The sequence below is a fragment of the Aquila chrysaetos genome, chromosome 8, assembly GCF_900496995.4.
Source record: "Aquila chrysaetos chrysaetos chromosome 8, bAquChr1.4, whole genome shotgun sequence".
NCBI classification, from domain to species: Eukaryota; Metazoa; Chordata; class Aves; order Accipitriformes; family Accipitridae; genus Aquila; species Aquila chrysaetos.
The window spans coordinates 3865970-3882435 of record NC_044011.1 but is presented as its reverse complement, the minus strand read 5'-3'; the positions used below and the strand labels follow the sequence as shown (position 1 = coordinate 3882435).

At 54.8% G+C, this 16466-nt stretch overlaps 1 protein-coding gene across 2 annotated transcripts; it reads right to left on the bottom strand.

Annotated features, from left to right (window-relative positions):
- Positions 1 to 2121: 2121 nt before the first annotated feature.
- LIMD2 (LIM domain containing 2) lies at positions 2122 to 15711 on the bottom strand. Of its 2 annotated transcripts, none has more exons than XM_030021591.2 (5): positions 15441 to 15711; positions 6490 to 6626; positions 3820 to 3864; positions 3422 to 3561; positions 2122 to 2899 (listed from the first exon to the last, which is right to left on the bottom strand). In XM_030021591.2, the coding sequence occupies exons 2-5, from the start codon at positions 6529 to 6531 to the stop codon at positions 2740 to 2742; spliced, it is 387 nt and encodes a 128-aa protein (XP_029877451.1). In that variant the 5' UTR covers positions 6532 to 6626; positions 15441 to 15711; the 3' UTR covers positions 2122 to 2739. The 2 variants fall into 2 exon arrangements, with proteins under 2 accessions (XP_029877451.1, XP_029877452.1); XM_030021592.2 differs by lacking the exon at positions 15441 to 15711 and adding an exon at positions 8757 to 9027.
- Between the last annotated feature and the right edge of the window lie 755 nt (positions 15712 to 16466).

The window sequence follows — 16466 nt, the reverse complement described above, 5'->3', positions numbered from 1 at the left end:
GCCTGGCATGTTAATCAGGGAAGCAGGAGTTTGCCATTCTTTTTCTTTGTGTGCAGCAGCCATTCTGTGAAACGTAGCTGTATCGAACTTCTCTCTCCCCTTGCGTGAATCTGATACTGATCAGATTCGCTTCCCGCCCCCCCTGAACTGTGGTGCCTGGGTCAGGTTGCTGCAGCCTGTTCGGTAATATATAGCCTGGTTGTTGGTTTCTGCTCTCAAAATCAGAAAACGATCGTGTAACAGGCTGGAGATCTCGCACCTCTTGTGCTTGCACATGCTCCCTCCGTTTCTGCTACATCAATGAGTTTCCTGTGCCCATATGAGAAGGGGGTAAGTAGAGAACGGCGAGTGCTACTGTCTTTAGACAAAATCCCGAATTTCAATTTTTGGGAGGGAAGGAGAGAAATGGAACATCATTATTCTTCTTGCTTAATGTTCTCTTTTTAACTGAAAGCCCAACATTTAAAAGCTGGGGGGTTTTCTCCCTCCCCAACACCAATATTGTCTGGTATAGTTAAAAATGCTTCATATCTGATTGCCCCGCTGTGCAGAAAAGAGCAGCAGCCTGCCGAGGTGAGGGAATCGGGAAGTGAGGCCAGCAAGAACAGGAAGCGAAACCGAGGAGTCTGCTTTCATTTTCTAAGGCGACCTTAGGAAGGAAGGGGCCACAACCCGAAGAGCATCACAAGACCCTCGCCGCAAAGCAGCGACTGCTTGGGGGTTTGTTTTATGACAATGAATGCTGCAGGGCTGCTCAGGAAGCGGCTTTTGTTGTGGTGTCAATCTGCTGCCTTCGTGTTGGTGCGAGGAGTCGGCAGCACCTGCGTGATGGGGACAGTTGAAGCACTTGGTGAGGCTGAAACTCACTTGGAGCCTTGCCGGGGTCTCCGTCTGTATGCGGTCCCTGCTGTGCTGGCAGTGTAAATCTCCAGGCAGTCCCCACAGATCTGCCCTTTAAAAAGCCCTTAACTAAAAAGGAGAAATAACTTGTCTGACAGGAGGGACGTCAGGCCCCTGGGGTCATCCGACATGTATTTTCCCCGAGATCAGGTGTGACTGCAGCCAGCTTTGCCAGGGAAGGAGAGCTGTGGAGATGCTGCCTGGCTGTTGGTGCACACCCAGAGCCCCGAAGGGCTTGTTTTGTGGGAGGAGGACCACAGCGACCTGGGTGAAAAACACATCTCTGTATGTACCATCTGTTCTTCCTGGGACTCCTATGGACTACCCATACTCATCTTTTTCCCGTCTTCAATCCTTAGCTCCTGTTTGCATGGCTGTGTCTGGATTCTCCCAGACAGGACATGCTCAGCGGGAACTGATGTTATCAGTCAGTGATGGAATAGGGGCTCTTGTTGTTCATATCAAAGACTGTTGCTCTGATGTGTGGGCTCTGCTAGTTTCTGTGCCATGTGGGCTCTGAAAAGCCTAATTCCCGTAGCATTTGAAAGACGTGGGGTTCCTGAATGCTTACCCTTTCAAGCTAGTCTTACAAATCGTGTGTGGAGGAAGGAAGGTAACTAATAATTAAAAAGACTCACCTGGTTTCACTGCATTAGGCTCTCCAGCCTGCCAGGTCTTGTTGGGCTCATTCATTTGTATGGACTATGCTGTCCAAACATCACAGCTCAGCAGATGGGGTTGATCCAAACCAGACCTTGTATTGCACCAGCGAGCCCAGCTCTGATGCCGGTCCTGCCCATTGCGCCGGCTGCAGTGAATTGAGCCGGCATCTGCTTGCGGAGGCAGGGCATAATGTTTATTGATACGTAGGGGGAAGCGAGTAAGCCACAAAATGTATGCAGGGCAAAGGGGTGGATCTAATTCACAGGACAGTGAATTATTCCCTTTGAGGGTGGTCTGGACTCCATGTGGAAGCTGGCGTGCAGTTACAGCTGGGGTGTGTAGCTCACAGGGGAGTAATGCTGGCGTGCGATTTCAAATCCTGGGTTCAGTCCCCAAAGGACCGGTCTGCCTCAGTCGTAACATTACACACATGTATCCAGGAATACTTTCTTGATCCTGCACGGGCAGAAGCTCTTTCCACAGTAACTGGGCAGTAAAAGACAGACCTGACCGCTACCCCCACCTCCCCAGACCCCTGGGAACACAGGACAAGATGGCGAAGGCTCGGAAACCTTGTATTACAAAAATAAAAGAGCGCATGGCGCAGTGTCACGCATGAAGCTGCCGTGCCAGGCTCCAGCGCAGAACGTACCAATCAAAGGCAAATATAAAAAAGACAAACACTGTTAAACAGTCGTAGGGCAACATCCTTAAGGCTGAACAATCCCAGCTGAACTGAGCTGATGTAAACCAAGGACCCTCTTTATTCAGAGTCCCAGCAAGGCAGGATTGGTGTGGCAGGAGCTGGGAGCTCTGCTGTGATTTATAGGCTGGGTTATAAGATCCAGATCATCTCCTTTTCCATGGTGGCAGGCCTGAAACGTATGACCGGGGCTGGGCTTCCCATGGGGGCAAGTGCTTCTGGTCTGACCTCATCAGTAAGAGGGGCCGGCAGAGAGAGGGCTTCAGGTCTGGGGGCTATACCCCGGTCACCTCTGCCCTGTCCTTTGTAGGACCCCTCTAAACATCATCCAAAGAGGACTGGGCTGCCTCCCTTCCCTTTCTGCCCGCAGGCCCTTGGGTCCCCTTTGCTTTACATCAGCTCAGTTAGCCCCCGGCTCAGCACTGCTCCGTGCCGTCTCTGCTGGGCTCCAGGGAAGGGTGGGCTGGTCCCACTCACGCCGACTTGGTCCCGCTCTCCACCTCCTTGTGCACCCACAGCTCCTTGTGCTGCTTGCGCCCAAAGCCCTCGTCGTAGTTGCCTTTACTCTTGAAGAGCTGCTGGAAGTGGGGCTTGCAGTAGAATTCCCCGTGGAGTGCCGCATAGCTGCCCAGGCTGGGGAAGGAGAGCAGGGTTAGCTGGGCACGGGGACTCGGCCGCAGGTTGGGGGGGAGCGTGTGAAGCTCGGGGGCACCGGGATAGGGGAGGAAGGAGGAGGGAAATTGCAGGAGGGGGACCCTTAGGAAGGTCCAACTGCTCCCTTCAGCCAGCTCAGGACATTAGGGGCTGCTGAGGGGTCTGTAAAGAGGCGGGGGGTCCTGCAGGGCAGCTCAGCCTTGGCTCTGGGTCATCTAGGAGGAAGCTCTGGCTCAGGTCCATGTTACCTTGGGGCTGCTCGCAAGGTGGGGGAAAAAAAACTCTTCTTCCATACCACATGGGATTTAGCTGAGACTTGGGACCAGGTGGGCAGATAAGCCCTTTTTTTGCTGTGATGAATGGGCTGGGGGTCTTTAGCTACCCAGCAAGAAGAAGGGCTGTGACGGGTGGGTGCACGGAAGGGCATCCCCCACCCAGGCTAGGCAGAGCCGCAGTGACACCCATCCACCTCGCTGTCAGCAAGCTCCCGGCCCGGCTCACCTGAGCTTGGTGTGGCAGTGCTTGCAGCAGAAGCAGGCGTTGTGGAAGACGAATTTATCCGCCACCAGCCGTTCCATGGGATAGACGGTTTTCTGGCAGGCGGTGCACATCTCCTTCACTTGTGCCTTCAGGCTGAAGGACTGGGCAAGGGGAGACCAAAGGGAGAGAGGATGAGGAAGAGATTTGGGCTATCCTGTGCCTGGCTCCCACCACAGCCCTCTTCCCTAACATCCGTGCTGCCATTTGCTGGAGCATCGGTTGGCGTGAAGCAGCCCCATCTCCCCTCGCCCTCCCTGTACTGCTCCACTGATGCTGGGCTGGATTGGTGCTGGGGCCTCAGGCTTTCGGTCCTTCCCCCCTTGCCGTGAATCAGTAGGATGTGGTAAAATGGCAGGTACCTTGGAGCGCTGCACCGTGCTGCCTCCTGAGTTGTTCTTTGCCTCCTAAGAAGAGAAAGAGAAGCGAAATCAAAATGAGAGCCTGGACTGACAAACCTGGCGCTGAGTTGCGCTTAAGGAGGAGCAGCGGAGGATTGGTACAGGCAGCTGAGCTGCAGGACCTTGGGGCACGCCAGCAGCCTGTGCCTGGCTGTCACAGGCACGTGGTGACCGTCTCTGAGCTCACTTGCCAGAGGCCATGACCTCCATCCAGTCCTCCTGTGTGTTCCTTCCTGCACTGCGGTGCTTTTCCCAAAGAGAGGAGAAGGAAGAGAGGAAAATAGAAAAAGAGGAAAAACTGTTGACATATTGCAGAGAGGGAACTAGGCACCAGGAGGCTGTGGGACTTGCCCGGAGCCATGGGGGAAGAGCAGCCAGCTCTCACCCAGCACTGCTCACTGAGGCCGCTGTCTTGGACGTAGGAGCATGTCATGGCTTTATTTCTTCGGTGGCCAAGGTATAGCTGACCTCTTTTATGGTGGCAGCACCCAAGCACAGACCCAGGAGATGTCACAGCGTAGGCATTGCAGAGCACAACCCCAGGGTGACAACCCTCCCTTGCTCCCAGCAACCGCTGATGAGTAGCTCTCACCGTTTGCAGGCATCGATTACTGTCCTTGGCCACTCAGTGCAACCGCCACGCGTGTCTCAGCCCACGGAGGGCCGGCACTAACCTCTCAGGAATAACAGCAGCAAAGCAGAGGAGCCCTGCTTCCACATCCCTGGGGGACAGTTTTGGGCCTGTGGCAGGCGGAGGGTGGGGGGGAAAGAGCTTTGTAGAGCTGCTGCAGCACAAACCTCTGGCAAAACTCCTGCTGTCACCTTTTCCTATGCATCTACCAACAGCAGCTCCGCTTTGATGCGAGATGCTGCTCCTGCTCCTTCTAGCCAACCTTTACTCCACGGGGCTGGAGAGTGATAATTAACCTTTCTCTTGCTGGAGGTGCACAGGGCCTGTAGTTGGAGGGCGGTAGGCTGCCAGTTCCCCCAGAGCATAACTGGGGTGCCCCTTGCTCTCGTGGAGCATGTTGTGCTGGTTCGCCCTCAGCGGATGTTTTGTTTCTGAGTTCCTCTGCTAGCCCCGTTACCAGCCCGGCACGCAGGAAACGCCTGCGCCGTAGGCAAGATCGAAAATCCTTTTCGAGTCCCCCACAGGCTCTGTGTGTGTGTGTCTGGAGGGCAGGAGGGGCAATGGGGCACGGTCAGAGCAGAAGACACGCTCCACGGCGTTCTGCAGCTTGGCGGGGGCAGATTTAACTCGGACCCTGCGGCTGCGGGAGGAGCAACAGGGCTGAGAGATCCAAACACTGAGGTACCTGTACCTCTGCCCCCAGGATCTCGGAGCGGGGTCTCTGTACGCTTTCCCATCTGCAGCTGCAACAAGTCATCTCCTCCCAAATCTTCTCCCCCTCGCTTCCCCCACGGTCCTGCACGGTCCCCGAGCTGGCTGTTTGCACAGACACCAACTGGGTCCCAGTCAGCCACCTGCAAAGTATTTCAGCCTGCCTTCGCACTGATGAAAATGCCCCCTTCTTCTTTCAAACGGTCAGGATCAAAGGGGTAAACATACTTTTAGCAAGTGTGGACCAGCCAGGACTGCTTTACGACAGACTGGCTCGCCCTCTGTGCTGTTCGTTCCCAAAGCTGGGGCAGTGTGACCCCAGAGCATCACCTCGCTGCCTCCTTGTCCATCCTCTTGCTGCTGGTTTGGCTCTGCTTGGCCAGCACTGCCCCTTGTCTCTTCCCCTACGCTCATCTTCCATCCCCATCCCTCCTGCTTTGCACTCCCGCGTCGTTTCTCCTTTGTATTTTTGGAAACAGTTTGTCTAAGAGACGCACAGGAAACTCTCACTTTGCTGAGCTGCCTCTTCAGACGTTTCCCAGCTGCTCTCATTGACTGAGGTCAGGGACGTGATTTTCCTCTCACTCCCACAAGGCTGGGCGAGTAAGCCAAAGTCAACAGAGGGACATGGGCAGCGAGGAGGCTCAGGCTGTGTAAAACCAGTTGCATCCCTCGGCACTGGTAAAACAACCGCAGGTGCTCTCCCGGGGGTTAGGTTTTAATATACTGTTTCCAGGCTCCGCTGACCAGAGCTAAGGAAAACGCTGCCTCTTTGGAGCTGGAATACATCCGTTCCCAAGGCTACAGGCAATCCACCGTTGCTCGTCACTTCTCGGCAGCCTTCTGGCTCCGATCAGGCACACTATCTATTTCGTATCTGATATATCCTCCCTCGGGGAAGGGCCATATCCTGTCCCAGCAGGAGATGTTCTTGAGCCTTTATGTTTTTCCATCTCCAATCACTCCAATCCTAAGCAGCTCGCATGCTCTCAATTGTGATCACGGAAAGCCATGGAAACACAAACAAACAGACAGCAACTTGAGACAAGAGCAGGGTGAGCAGCTCTGTACGGACCAGAGCCTGGATGCTGGCACCGCAATGTGCTCAGCAAACAGCACCTTCTGCTGGAACATTCCTGTCCCCGGTTTTGTTGTCTGAGTAGCAGTGACCATGCCTTTGATCACCCTAAAATGTCAGTCCGGAATACGGCTTCTGTACACACTCTCCATCCCTGAGAACCAAAACCCGGTTTGAAATTCCCATACAAACCGCAGGGGATGTTACGTACATGAGTTGGGGGTGGGCTGGCGGGTCCTGTGGCCTGGAACATGGTTCCTTCCCCTCCTCCGTCTGTTTAATCCTGAGCTTGAAGTTGGTGGGCCGATGTTCCCTGGGGAGGCGTCTAAGACAGACCTCTTGCAACACCTGGAAAGGAAATGTCAACAGGAGCGTGGCTAGTTTCATCACCCCAAACCCAGCAGCTGCACAGCTCTGCAGGAGCTGGTGCGTGACAGCAGCGTGCTCAAACCTTCCTCCTTGGGGTCAGCGCAGCCTCTTTGGTCTAGGCATTTCTTGAGGGATCCGAGAGATTTAGGCACACCAGACTGGACTGGCAGACAGGAGATGCGGGTCTGGAATACTGCTCAGTTTTAGGAAGCTGGCAGGTGACCTGGGGCACTGAGCTTTAGTCCTCCGGTCCCATACAAAGATATTGGGCTAGGATGGGAGAGGGCCGCTGGAAATGTGAGCGGAAGGTGATGTGATGGCTTCTGCTCCAAACCCACGCGTGGAAGGCAATGGCCAAGCCGTTAGCAGCAAGGCTACAACTCCCAGCCAGAGCCGCCGTCCTGCCGAGGCAGCGAAACCAGCGTGCAGTGTTTCACTAATATAGCCGCTGAAGAACTTGTGTTGCTGGAGCAAGGACTGTGATTTTAGTCTAATTTTAGCCCAGAAAAGCCTTGCTGAACAGAGTGGATCACAGCTCAGCAGAGCGAGTGATGGGGATTTTGTCTTCTCTGGGGAGCCCACGTTGCCTTTAGGCTGAGACCTGTAATCTGTGACCTCTGTGTGATGTGCTGAGTGCCTAGGAGGGTGAGTTTGACAGGTCTCAGACCAGTTTTAATGCAGCACAGAAAAAAAACCACCAGCATTGCAAATCACCCCTTTTGGTAAAAATTTTTTAAAAACATTTAAAAAAAAAAAAGGCACTGACAGATCCTCAGGGGGGTTTCCCCATTGCACCTTACCTTCAAAACACCCATAAAAGATCAGGCTTGCTGAGCCCTGTTTTGAATATGCAAGAGAGAGATGTGGGGTTGAGCAAATGATGCCGAGGGAGGAGCCGAGCAGGGAATAGGAGGGTGAAGGGGTGGTTGTGCAGCTCTGCAATGATGGCGATGTGCTGGGGGCTGGCAAACCAGCACACCTCTCCCACTCCTGTCTGGGGCCGCTTTCCTCTCCTACTGAAACCTCTCATCCTCATATTGTCACTCCAAAAACTTTCCTGGTGCCCAAGGGCTAGGGTAGACCCTGAGAAAGCCCCAAGGCAGAAGGTATGCCGGGGTGGAGGGCTTGGGATATCACCCCAATGCCAATCTCACGGTGACATTTGCAAACATGCCCTGGGTTTGGGGGGTTCTTTGGCTGCCTAAAAATTCCCAACACCCAGCAGCTGATACCAGGCTTGCGTTGTGCTCAGCAAAGCACCCAAAGTTAGCGGCTGCTTTCAGAGTTGAGAGAGTTTTGCTCCAGGTCCTGAGCAGCGATGGGTGAGCTGGGCTCCCCCTCGCAGCCCCGGGGGGCTGGACAGCCCTCGTCGTAAACATTTCACAGCCTCATCTGAGAATACGGCTCCTATTTTACCTAAATCATTTCCCGTCTCCTCTGTGGTTTGCTTGTTATTTCCTGCTCGCCAAGCGGGGCGGATGGCAGCGTGCAGGCGGCTGCTGCCGTACCTGCCGTGTGCTGAGGGTCGGGGCAGAGCTGGCCGAGGAGCAGCCCCTGCGGCAGGGGCTCATGGCTCAAGCCCACAGCCCCTCTCTGCCCCCACCGTTCCCTGAGACAGGACCTTCCATCTCATGTCTACGGGGTCTGTATGGTGCCTACAGCCCAGCACAGACCCCAGGGGGAACCTGAGGAACCCAGAAAACCTGGCGTCCCTACCCCACACATACTTATAATGCGGATGCACAACCCTCCCCCTTTTCACCTGCCTTTCACCTTCTCCCCTGCCTTTGCCACAAACATTTCTCCGGCCCCAGGTTCCCTTCCTCTTCCCTCACAGCTCATCTTCTTCTCCTACCCCAGCCACCTTTTTTCCCTCGGTTCAGTCTGTCCATCATCCCCCTCTTGCCCTTTCCCATAAGCACACGTTCCCTGGCTCTTTCCACCTACTATTTGTTCCTTTGCTTCTCTTGCCCCCAAACCCTGTTCCCTTCAATGCCGTCCCATTTATCCTACTCCACGGCTTGATGTTCTTCATCCAGCCCCATCCTCCAGGTCTCTTTCCGCTTCACATCCCTCTGCCTCCATCCCTCTGCCCGTCCGTGCACATACCCTGCTCGCAGCCCCGTGCCCACACTCTCCCAGCCTTCGTTTCAAACGCGAGGTCCCCTCGGTGTAGCTGCCCTACAGGCATGTGAGTAGAAGTTGCTAAACATCCTTCCTGCCAAAGGACAGGAAGCAAAAGTAGAAATCTCAAAGGGGAAGGGTGTGCTGAAGTGATAAAGGAAAACAGAACAAGTTAGAAACGGCAGGAGGGTTTCTAGGAGGCTCTCAGCTGCTGTCATCACTCTTCCAAGGAGGCATTAGTCTGCACAGGATGGGATTTGAGCCCAAGGCAGTCAACACAAGCCTCCATGAGCAGAGGAACCCCAGTGGCACAGGCTTTGCTGAAGGACATGCTGCCACACTGATGTTATGAAGCCTTCCCAATTGCTAGGGCAACCCTCCAGTGTGCAGCGGGGGGGGGGGGGGGGGGCTCGCTGATTTTCTGAGGAGTGCAGAGCGCATCTGTGACAAAGCAAGAAAGCCAAGTCCAAGTCTCCACAGTGGAGACTGGCACCGTAACTTCTAGATCTGACTTCTCCAAACCTCTGTTCCCTGAGGCTCTTAGCCATCTACGCAGTCTGGGAAGAGCAGGGCAGAGGATTGTCCTCTCCTGGTCATGCAGCCAGCAGTTTCAGGTATTTGGCCCAGGACAAGGTGAGAACCCCTTTGCCTTACAGCCTCCGTTCTTCCTGCCCCTCCTGGGAGTATCTGATGGCTGGTGCGGACAAAAAAAAACTTTCTCCGAGGGATCAGGGCTTGTGCCGTCTACCCAGGGAGACGGAGCAGCTTTTGATGGCAGCACTGGTGGCCACAGCACGGCAGACACAGAGGGAGGTGGATCCTGGTGTGCTCCAGAGACGCGGCACCACAGCCAGCGGGATGCACCTAGTGCCCGAGCCGCCAGCTCTGCCTGCCCAGGACATCACCGGCAGCTGCCGGTCCTGCTCTGGGGGTTTTTTTGGTGATCTCAGCAAGGTGGTGTTTGACTCAGGACCTTGGGTTTGGAGCTTGTCTGGCGTCCGCAGGGGATGCGTGCCTGCTGCCGCGTGAGGGCAGCTAGAGAGGTGCTGCAGCTCTGTCTTTTAGCACCGAACAGGGAGCGGTTTGGGGCAAGGAAGGCAACGTTCATCCCAGAAACTCCTTGGTCGCAGAGCTTTTGCCTAGCCTCCCACCTTCCTGCCTGACCCTGGGGGCAGATGGAGGGAGATGAAGCATCTGGGGTGGTCCCTCAAGGAAATTCCCCAACCCCCCCCCGACGGGGACGTGCCTCTGAAGCATCAGGACGGGCGCAGGGAGCCTTTCTCCCCTTTTCCCCTTTCCCCTCACCGGCGGGGCCACCCGGGCCGCCCTCGCTGCCGAGCCAGCCGGCTCCCAGCGGGCCCCCAGCCCGGCGCTGGCTAATGGCCTCTCCGAAAGCCGATGGGTTTCCGGCACAGGAAAGCAGCGTGACTGCGGAGGGCGAGAGGCCCCTTTCTGCCATATGGTTCCCATTAGCAGCCCTGTGAAGTGTATGTTTACTGCCGGGATCGCTGTACCATTGCAAGAGGCTTTCCCAAAGGCAAAGCGTGGCGTGGGGGATCCAAGCCCTTTCCTCCTCCATCCCGGGAGGACGCGGAGTATCCCCAGCAGCACGGAAAGGCACGGGCAGGGGCTCAACACCTTGGAAAGGCTGTCAGGCCTCTCCCCGGGGAAATTGTGGGCTAAGCCGATTGCTGCGGGGACTGATGTCCCCGACATCGTGTGCAGGATTAGCGCAGCCTACGCACACGGGACGGCCGCTGACCCTCCAGCTCCATGGCCTCTCTCAGCAGGACTGCGTGGGATGGAGGTGAAGAGGAGCTGGAAGAGCCTGTCTCCCGAGCCTGGGAATCACCCAGCTCACTGGCCCCTGTTTCAGCAGCCTTGAGCCTCATGGCCAATCCACACCACGAAACAAAGCGTGGTGTAGAGTCGGTGTCAAAGAGGCCAGCACCAGAACCGGGCACAACACCGCCAGGGAAGGGGGCACGGCGTCCCCGGTGCTGCTTCAGCTTCTCAAGCGTGGAAAGAGACAGCGAGATGCAGTTTGGGGGGGATGATGGAGCGAGCCCAGTGGTCACGGTTCCAGCTTTAGCCATGGAAGACCTTAATTCGACTTCAGATCTTGGCTCCTTCTGTGGCTTCGAGCCAACCACTTGACCTCACCAGTATTTGGGACCCAGGGCAGGTTCTCGATGCAGGGTGAAGGACTCCAGGGAGGAGCAGCCGGGCCACTTCTGCGGACACCACTACCCTGTTCATCAGGTTTCTGGAGAGAAGCCCCACCACACGGACCTGTCCCTGCCTGCGCCCCACGGCATGGAGCTACCTTCCACCAGCCTGCCCCACTAATCCGCTTTCCGTCCACGTTCTGCGCCCGGTCTGCCTCTTGAAAGGCTGCCAGTGGGCAGGAAATCTGCAGCCGAAATGCTGAAGGATGCTGACAAGGAATAGTTGTGGGGAGGAACAGGGCTGCCTTTGTCAGGGCAACAATGGAGGACCCGCAGAAGCGAGGAGGGAGCCCGAGGGAAGCCCCTGCCCACCCGCTCTGGTCTCCCACCTTTGTCCCTGCCTCGGCTTGCCTCCCCTGAGGAGGAGGTGCACGGCCCTGGAAGGACCAGGGCCAAGGGGGACCGGGCTGGTCCCCAGCCCCTGCCTCCCAGCAAAGAGGCAGACAGGGCAGGAGGATGCTGCTGGGATTCATCCGTTTTCCAGAAGTGGAAACTGAAGCACGGAGCGGCCCATTCCTGGGACCGTGGCCGTGTTTAATGGCATCCATTAAAAATCATGGTGTGAAGGGAGTCTCTGCTCCCTGGGATGTCTTATCTTGCTAGGAGCTCAGATAGAGCAGACAAATGCAGCAGAAAGCCTGCTGGGAGGATGAGAAGAGCCTCTTTTCCAGGCAGAGACAAATCCTCAGTAGTGCCAGATGACAGAGAAAGCGGCAATGGCCAAAAATTGCAGGTTTGAAGGTTCAGGTTGGACATTAGGCAAAACTGCTTCACTGGGAGAAAGACTTGGAAGCTCTGCAGCGTGGTACTAATTAAGTGCAAAATGAACGTAGTGCAAGCAAGCACAATAGGCAAATAGCAGTTCATGCTCCTTCCCTCCCCTTTTCAGTTTTTCCGTAGTCTCTTCCATAAACCATGCTCCACCTGGAAACCTCACCTTCTGGTTTCCCACATAAACGTAGATCCATTTACCATTGTACTGGCATTATGTTCCTAGTTCTTCTCCCACCATAATATTTGCCTCTCAGAGAGATTCATAAAGAGTAATCACATTCCTTATCAGTCTTTTTTTAGCAGGAAAAAGCAATTCCTTGTAATTTGTTCTCATAAGGTGGGTTCTCTGTTCCTACAGCCACCTTGGTGGCCCACTGCAAGTAGGTGAGCTGGCCTGAATGCACCACACTGAAGGAGATCTGAGACCTTTGTATTCTGGTACAAATACTTCTCTGCCACCCCTGAAAACATCTGGCCTGATGTGCTCTTCCTCTGTCACCTCTGCCAGAAATCCTAGACGCTCGCTCTTCTTCAGTGCCTTCCACTTGCCGAGGTGCCTCCAGGCTACAGCAACTTCATGTTGCGACTCCCCGAGTGCCTGCTCTGGCACAACTCTCCTTTAGCCATTTCTAGAACTCCAGTCTCACCTTTGTGTTTGCGGATCTGTTTTTTCTCACCATGGGCAGATCTCCTGACTTCTAAAGGGACTGTTAACAAGTTCAGTCCCTAGATCTCTCCTTGTGGAAGGATCCAAGCGTCCTTCCATTTTACTGTCTCTTACCTATCCTCTTTCCTGTCTCCACCGAAAATAATAATTTCCTTGAGGCACTGTATCAAGTGCTTTCCTTAGATCCATGAGCCTCTGTTCTTTCAGAAGTCAGTTATCATACCCAAGGAAGATACTGAGCCAACTTGACATGATTTGTGTTAAAACCACACTGCATTTTATTCTGCTTCCCAATACCATGTCTTTGATGAGTCCTCCAAAACCTATTCTAGAAAATCACCTTTTATTGTACTCCGATTAATGGACCTGTAATTGCCTGTAATTTCCTCTTTCCCCAAACATAACCTGTAAAATGTTATGTTGGCTAATCTCCTCTTGTGGAATATCACCCGTAAAAAAACCAGACTTTGGACTGGCATTTCCTACGTGGATTAGCCCATCTCCCGAGCTCTGAGAGAGCCCCTCCTGAGAGCTTCTGCTGTTTCACCATCTGCAGATGCAGCAAGAGCAGGAGTTCTGTTCCAGGCACCCCAAAACACAGCACAACCACTTTCCGTGGTCCCTGCCTCCGCACCGCCCCTGCGCGAGCTGCTGTGTCCTCCTGTCTTTGCTGACCAAATGCAGATTGTGTCAAAAAAAAAAAAAGCCACCAAAATCATATTCATAGATTAAATCTCTCAAAAGATCATTCGTATTAAGCTGCCCTGTCTATTTTCAGTCTTCACCTCCATCCTCCCTTTTAGGACCCAAGATGCCATACAGCCCAGTGTAGGATCTGGTGCTCTGCAAGGCCACGGGATTTCAGCGGAGCAACGAGTGTGCTGGGAAAAGCAAGCCCTGGAGAGGCACATCAGAGGTTGCTGAGGCTCCATGTGTCTGAAAACCCTTGAGCTGGCCATATGGAGAGGGTTATGGGCCCACCAGAGGAGTGAGAAATATGTCTAAAGTGTGCTTAATATTGATTGCAATAATCCCTTCACCCAGATTTAATGTTTTCCATCCCAGAGCTTTTGCTAACAGCTAGGTAAGCGCTGCAACACCCCCAGATGGCAGATAAAAATTACTTAACTGGAAAGTGAAAGGCGGACACCTCTGGGGGAAGATGGCAGCTGTCTGACAATGGACAACAACCATGCAAAAGCTGAGGATGGGCGAAAAGGAAAAGAAAAACTCCACCGCCATGTAGGACTGGAGGGGGTAGTTGTAGGCTCACAGGACTGACTCGCTGAAGGAAACCAGAAGAGGAACTCCCCTCCCTAATGAGATGTCTCGTGAGATTTTTGTTGACCAAAAAAGGTCAGGAACCTAGTTTTAAGCTGTATGAAAAAGAAGATGCATCCAGTCACTTTGCAAAGCCCAAGAGGGTGGTTCTGACAGACCCTCACTTCTTAACTGGGCATTTGCTTCTTGCAGGGCTCCCATTTAAAAAGAACGTTAATGCCGGAGCTGTTTCAGACTAGGCTTGATCGGTTGCCCTGCAATTATTTTGTGATCTACATTAATAATGCTGCAGATGTGCTACTCCTGGCCTTAAATACACAACAGCTCAGCTGGGGCACCAGATGTCTTCCCTGCGAGAGCCCTCACACGAAGTCTTTGGTGGACAAAGCCCATTTTCCAAGGCATGATCCAGGCTACTGAATTATCATGTTCTTTCAAAACTAATGCCCACCTCATGAAAAAAAATCAGCAGAAAATCAATCAAAAATATGACCTACAAGGTAGCCTAGCTGGTCTCAAGTGATCCAAGGGGATTAGAAAGATCAGACTGGCTCAAAATATGGTAATTACAGCACCGGACTGGGACTTGGGAGACCTGAGCTTGATTCCCAGCTCTGCTGCTAATTTTGGGGTGACAGTGGATGCATAATTTCATTTTTTCAGTTCCTTTCCCCCCTTCCCCAATGAAAACAGAGCTGCTCTCCTTTGTGAAGCCCTAGGAGATCCCTGGCTGTTAAGGGTTATGTCAGAGCTCAGGGTATTTGTGTTGTTATTAAATCTCACAGTCATGCAACAGCCTCCCCAGGGAAGTGATGAAAGACCTGTCGCTGCAAAGGTTTAAAGCCAGGCTGGATGAGGCGGTAGGAGACACACCACCGAGAATTAGCAGGCATTAATGAAGGGGGATAAGGGAGTCGGGATCTAACAGGTTTTCTTCCATCTCTCCTCTTTCCGATCAGCTTAATAAAATGGATCTGTCCAGCCCCCCTCCGGCATGTACTGCAGCACACAACAAAGAGGGAATTACAGCCCAAACGGGCAGCGCGAGCCCTGAAACCCCGCACCCCAAGATGCCCACTGCAGCGGATCCGGCAAACACAGGCCTCCGCTCGCTCTTGTCCCCATGATATCCCCTCGACCCCCAGCTCATGCAGGGCACGGGGTGCTCACCCCCCCCCCCCCCGCTTCAGCAGCATCGCTCCCCAACGGGCTCCTGGAGCTCAGACAGCGTCTCCTTGCCCCTGCCTGACCCCGGCGAGGCCACCCAGGGCTGAGAACAGACCCCCTTGTGTTTCCCCCCACCCTGAATCCGCTTCCCGCGACCGCCTCGGCCGAGCCTCCTCCCAAAGCAAAAAAAAAAGTTCCCGGGGTATCTGGGTGGGACCTCCTCCCGGGGGGCTGCGCAGGTCGGGGGGATGAACCCCCCATTTGCTGGGTGGCTCCTGGCCAGCGGTGCTGCTTCCCGGGGTTCTCCCTGTCTTTGCATTCCTCCCTCCTCTCCATCCCTTTCTCCCCGGGTGCCTGCCTCTCTTCTCCCTCCCCGCTGCTCAGTCTTGCTTTCTCCCCCAGCTCTCCCACCCCAGAGCAGAGCCGCAATCGGCAGCAATCCCCGGGGTGGATGAACCCCCCTCGCTCCCCGCATCTCGGGGACCATCATTGTCTCCCGCCGAGCCGCCCGCTGCCTCCCAGCCCTGTTGTTCTCCGCGAGCGAAGGCTCACCATATGCCTGGGCTCCTCACGGCGATGCCGAGCAGGAGGGTTTCACCCCGGTAGGGTGGGTCTGTCCAACGGTGGGTCTGTCCAGCCGTCCCTGATGGCAAGGGTGTTCTCGCTCCCTTTCTTTCTCCCCGCTGCAGAGGCCGGGGCTGTGGGAGCTGGAGTCGTTTCCTCCGAGCTCCCACGGCCGCCTCGCGAGCCCTTTTATCGCTGGGCTGCCACGGTGATTGGCTCTCGGCGTCGTACCGTCTTCCAGCCGCTTGCTCCTTTGTGTGAAGCCAACCTCTAACCCCAAACCTTCCCCAGCCCCTCTCTTCCCGGGGCTCCCTCTCCCCAGCAGCCCCCAGACCCCCGCAGCCTCCCTGACCCCGCTGCCAACACGGCCGACCCTGAGAACTTCGCCTCCTCTTTCCTCCCCGCCGGCAGAGTGCGTGCAATTACCCCTCCGGCATAATTAGCTTTCGCCCAGCCTCTCCCCCCCATGTTCTGCGCGTGCAGATGGGCTTCGCTCAAGACTTTGGACACGGCCTCGGGCTCTCTCAGCGTGGCACTAACCCACTCGTGTAAGGTTTCCCGCAAGCATCCCTGAGGATCCGTCCCACCAGGGGCTGCAAAAGCCAGACTCGCCCCTACCCCCAGCCTCAGCAAACTGTTTGCAGAGGAAGGATCTTATCAGGCAGCGGCAGGAAAGGGGGATCCCAATGCCCCCAGCTCCTAACCCCCCCCAGGGAGGCAAAACTGAGCCATCATGATTTCAGAAATCCAGGTTTTACTCCACAGAAAGTTGATGAGCCGTGCGTGGGAGCGGTGCTGCGTAAGGTGGTCCGTAGATCTCCCAGGGCAGGTTCTCACGGGGCGAGCAAAATCGCTGCCAGGGCGATAAAGGCAGCTTCACCCACACTGCCCCTGGGGTTTGGGACCGGGTGGCTGAAGTTTGGAAGGCTGGGATTTCCCCAGGAACAGGGCAAAATGTTAGGAATAAATAGGTTAAATATTAATAGTTAAAACTTGAAGGGAACTTGGAGGTGG

Excerpts from the sequence above, each read along its gene's own strand:
- LIMD2 (XM_030021591.2), bottom strand. The coding sequence starts at position 6,531 with ATGTTCCAGGCCACAGGACCCGCCAGCCCACCCCCAACTCAT. Across the intron at positions 3,865-6,489 it reads CCAGCCCACCCCCAACTCAT|GAGGCAAAGAACAACTCAGG; the intron begins GTACGTAACATC and ends TTCTCTTCTTAG. Across the intron at positions 3,562-3,819 it reads GCACGGTGCAGCGCTCCAAG|TCCTTCAGCCTGAAGGCACA; the intron begins GTACCTGCCATT and ends CCCCTTGCCCAG.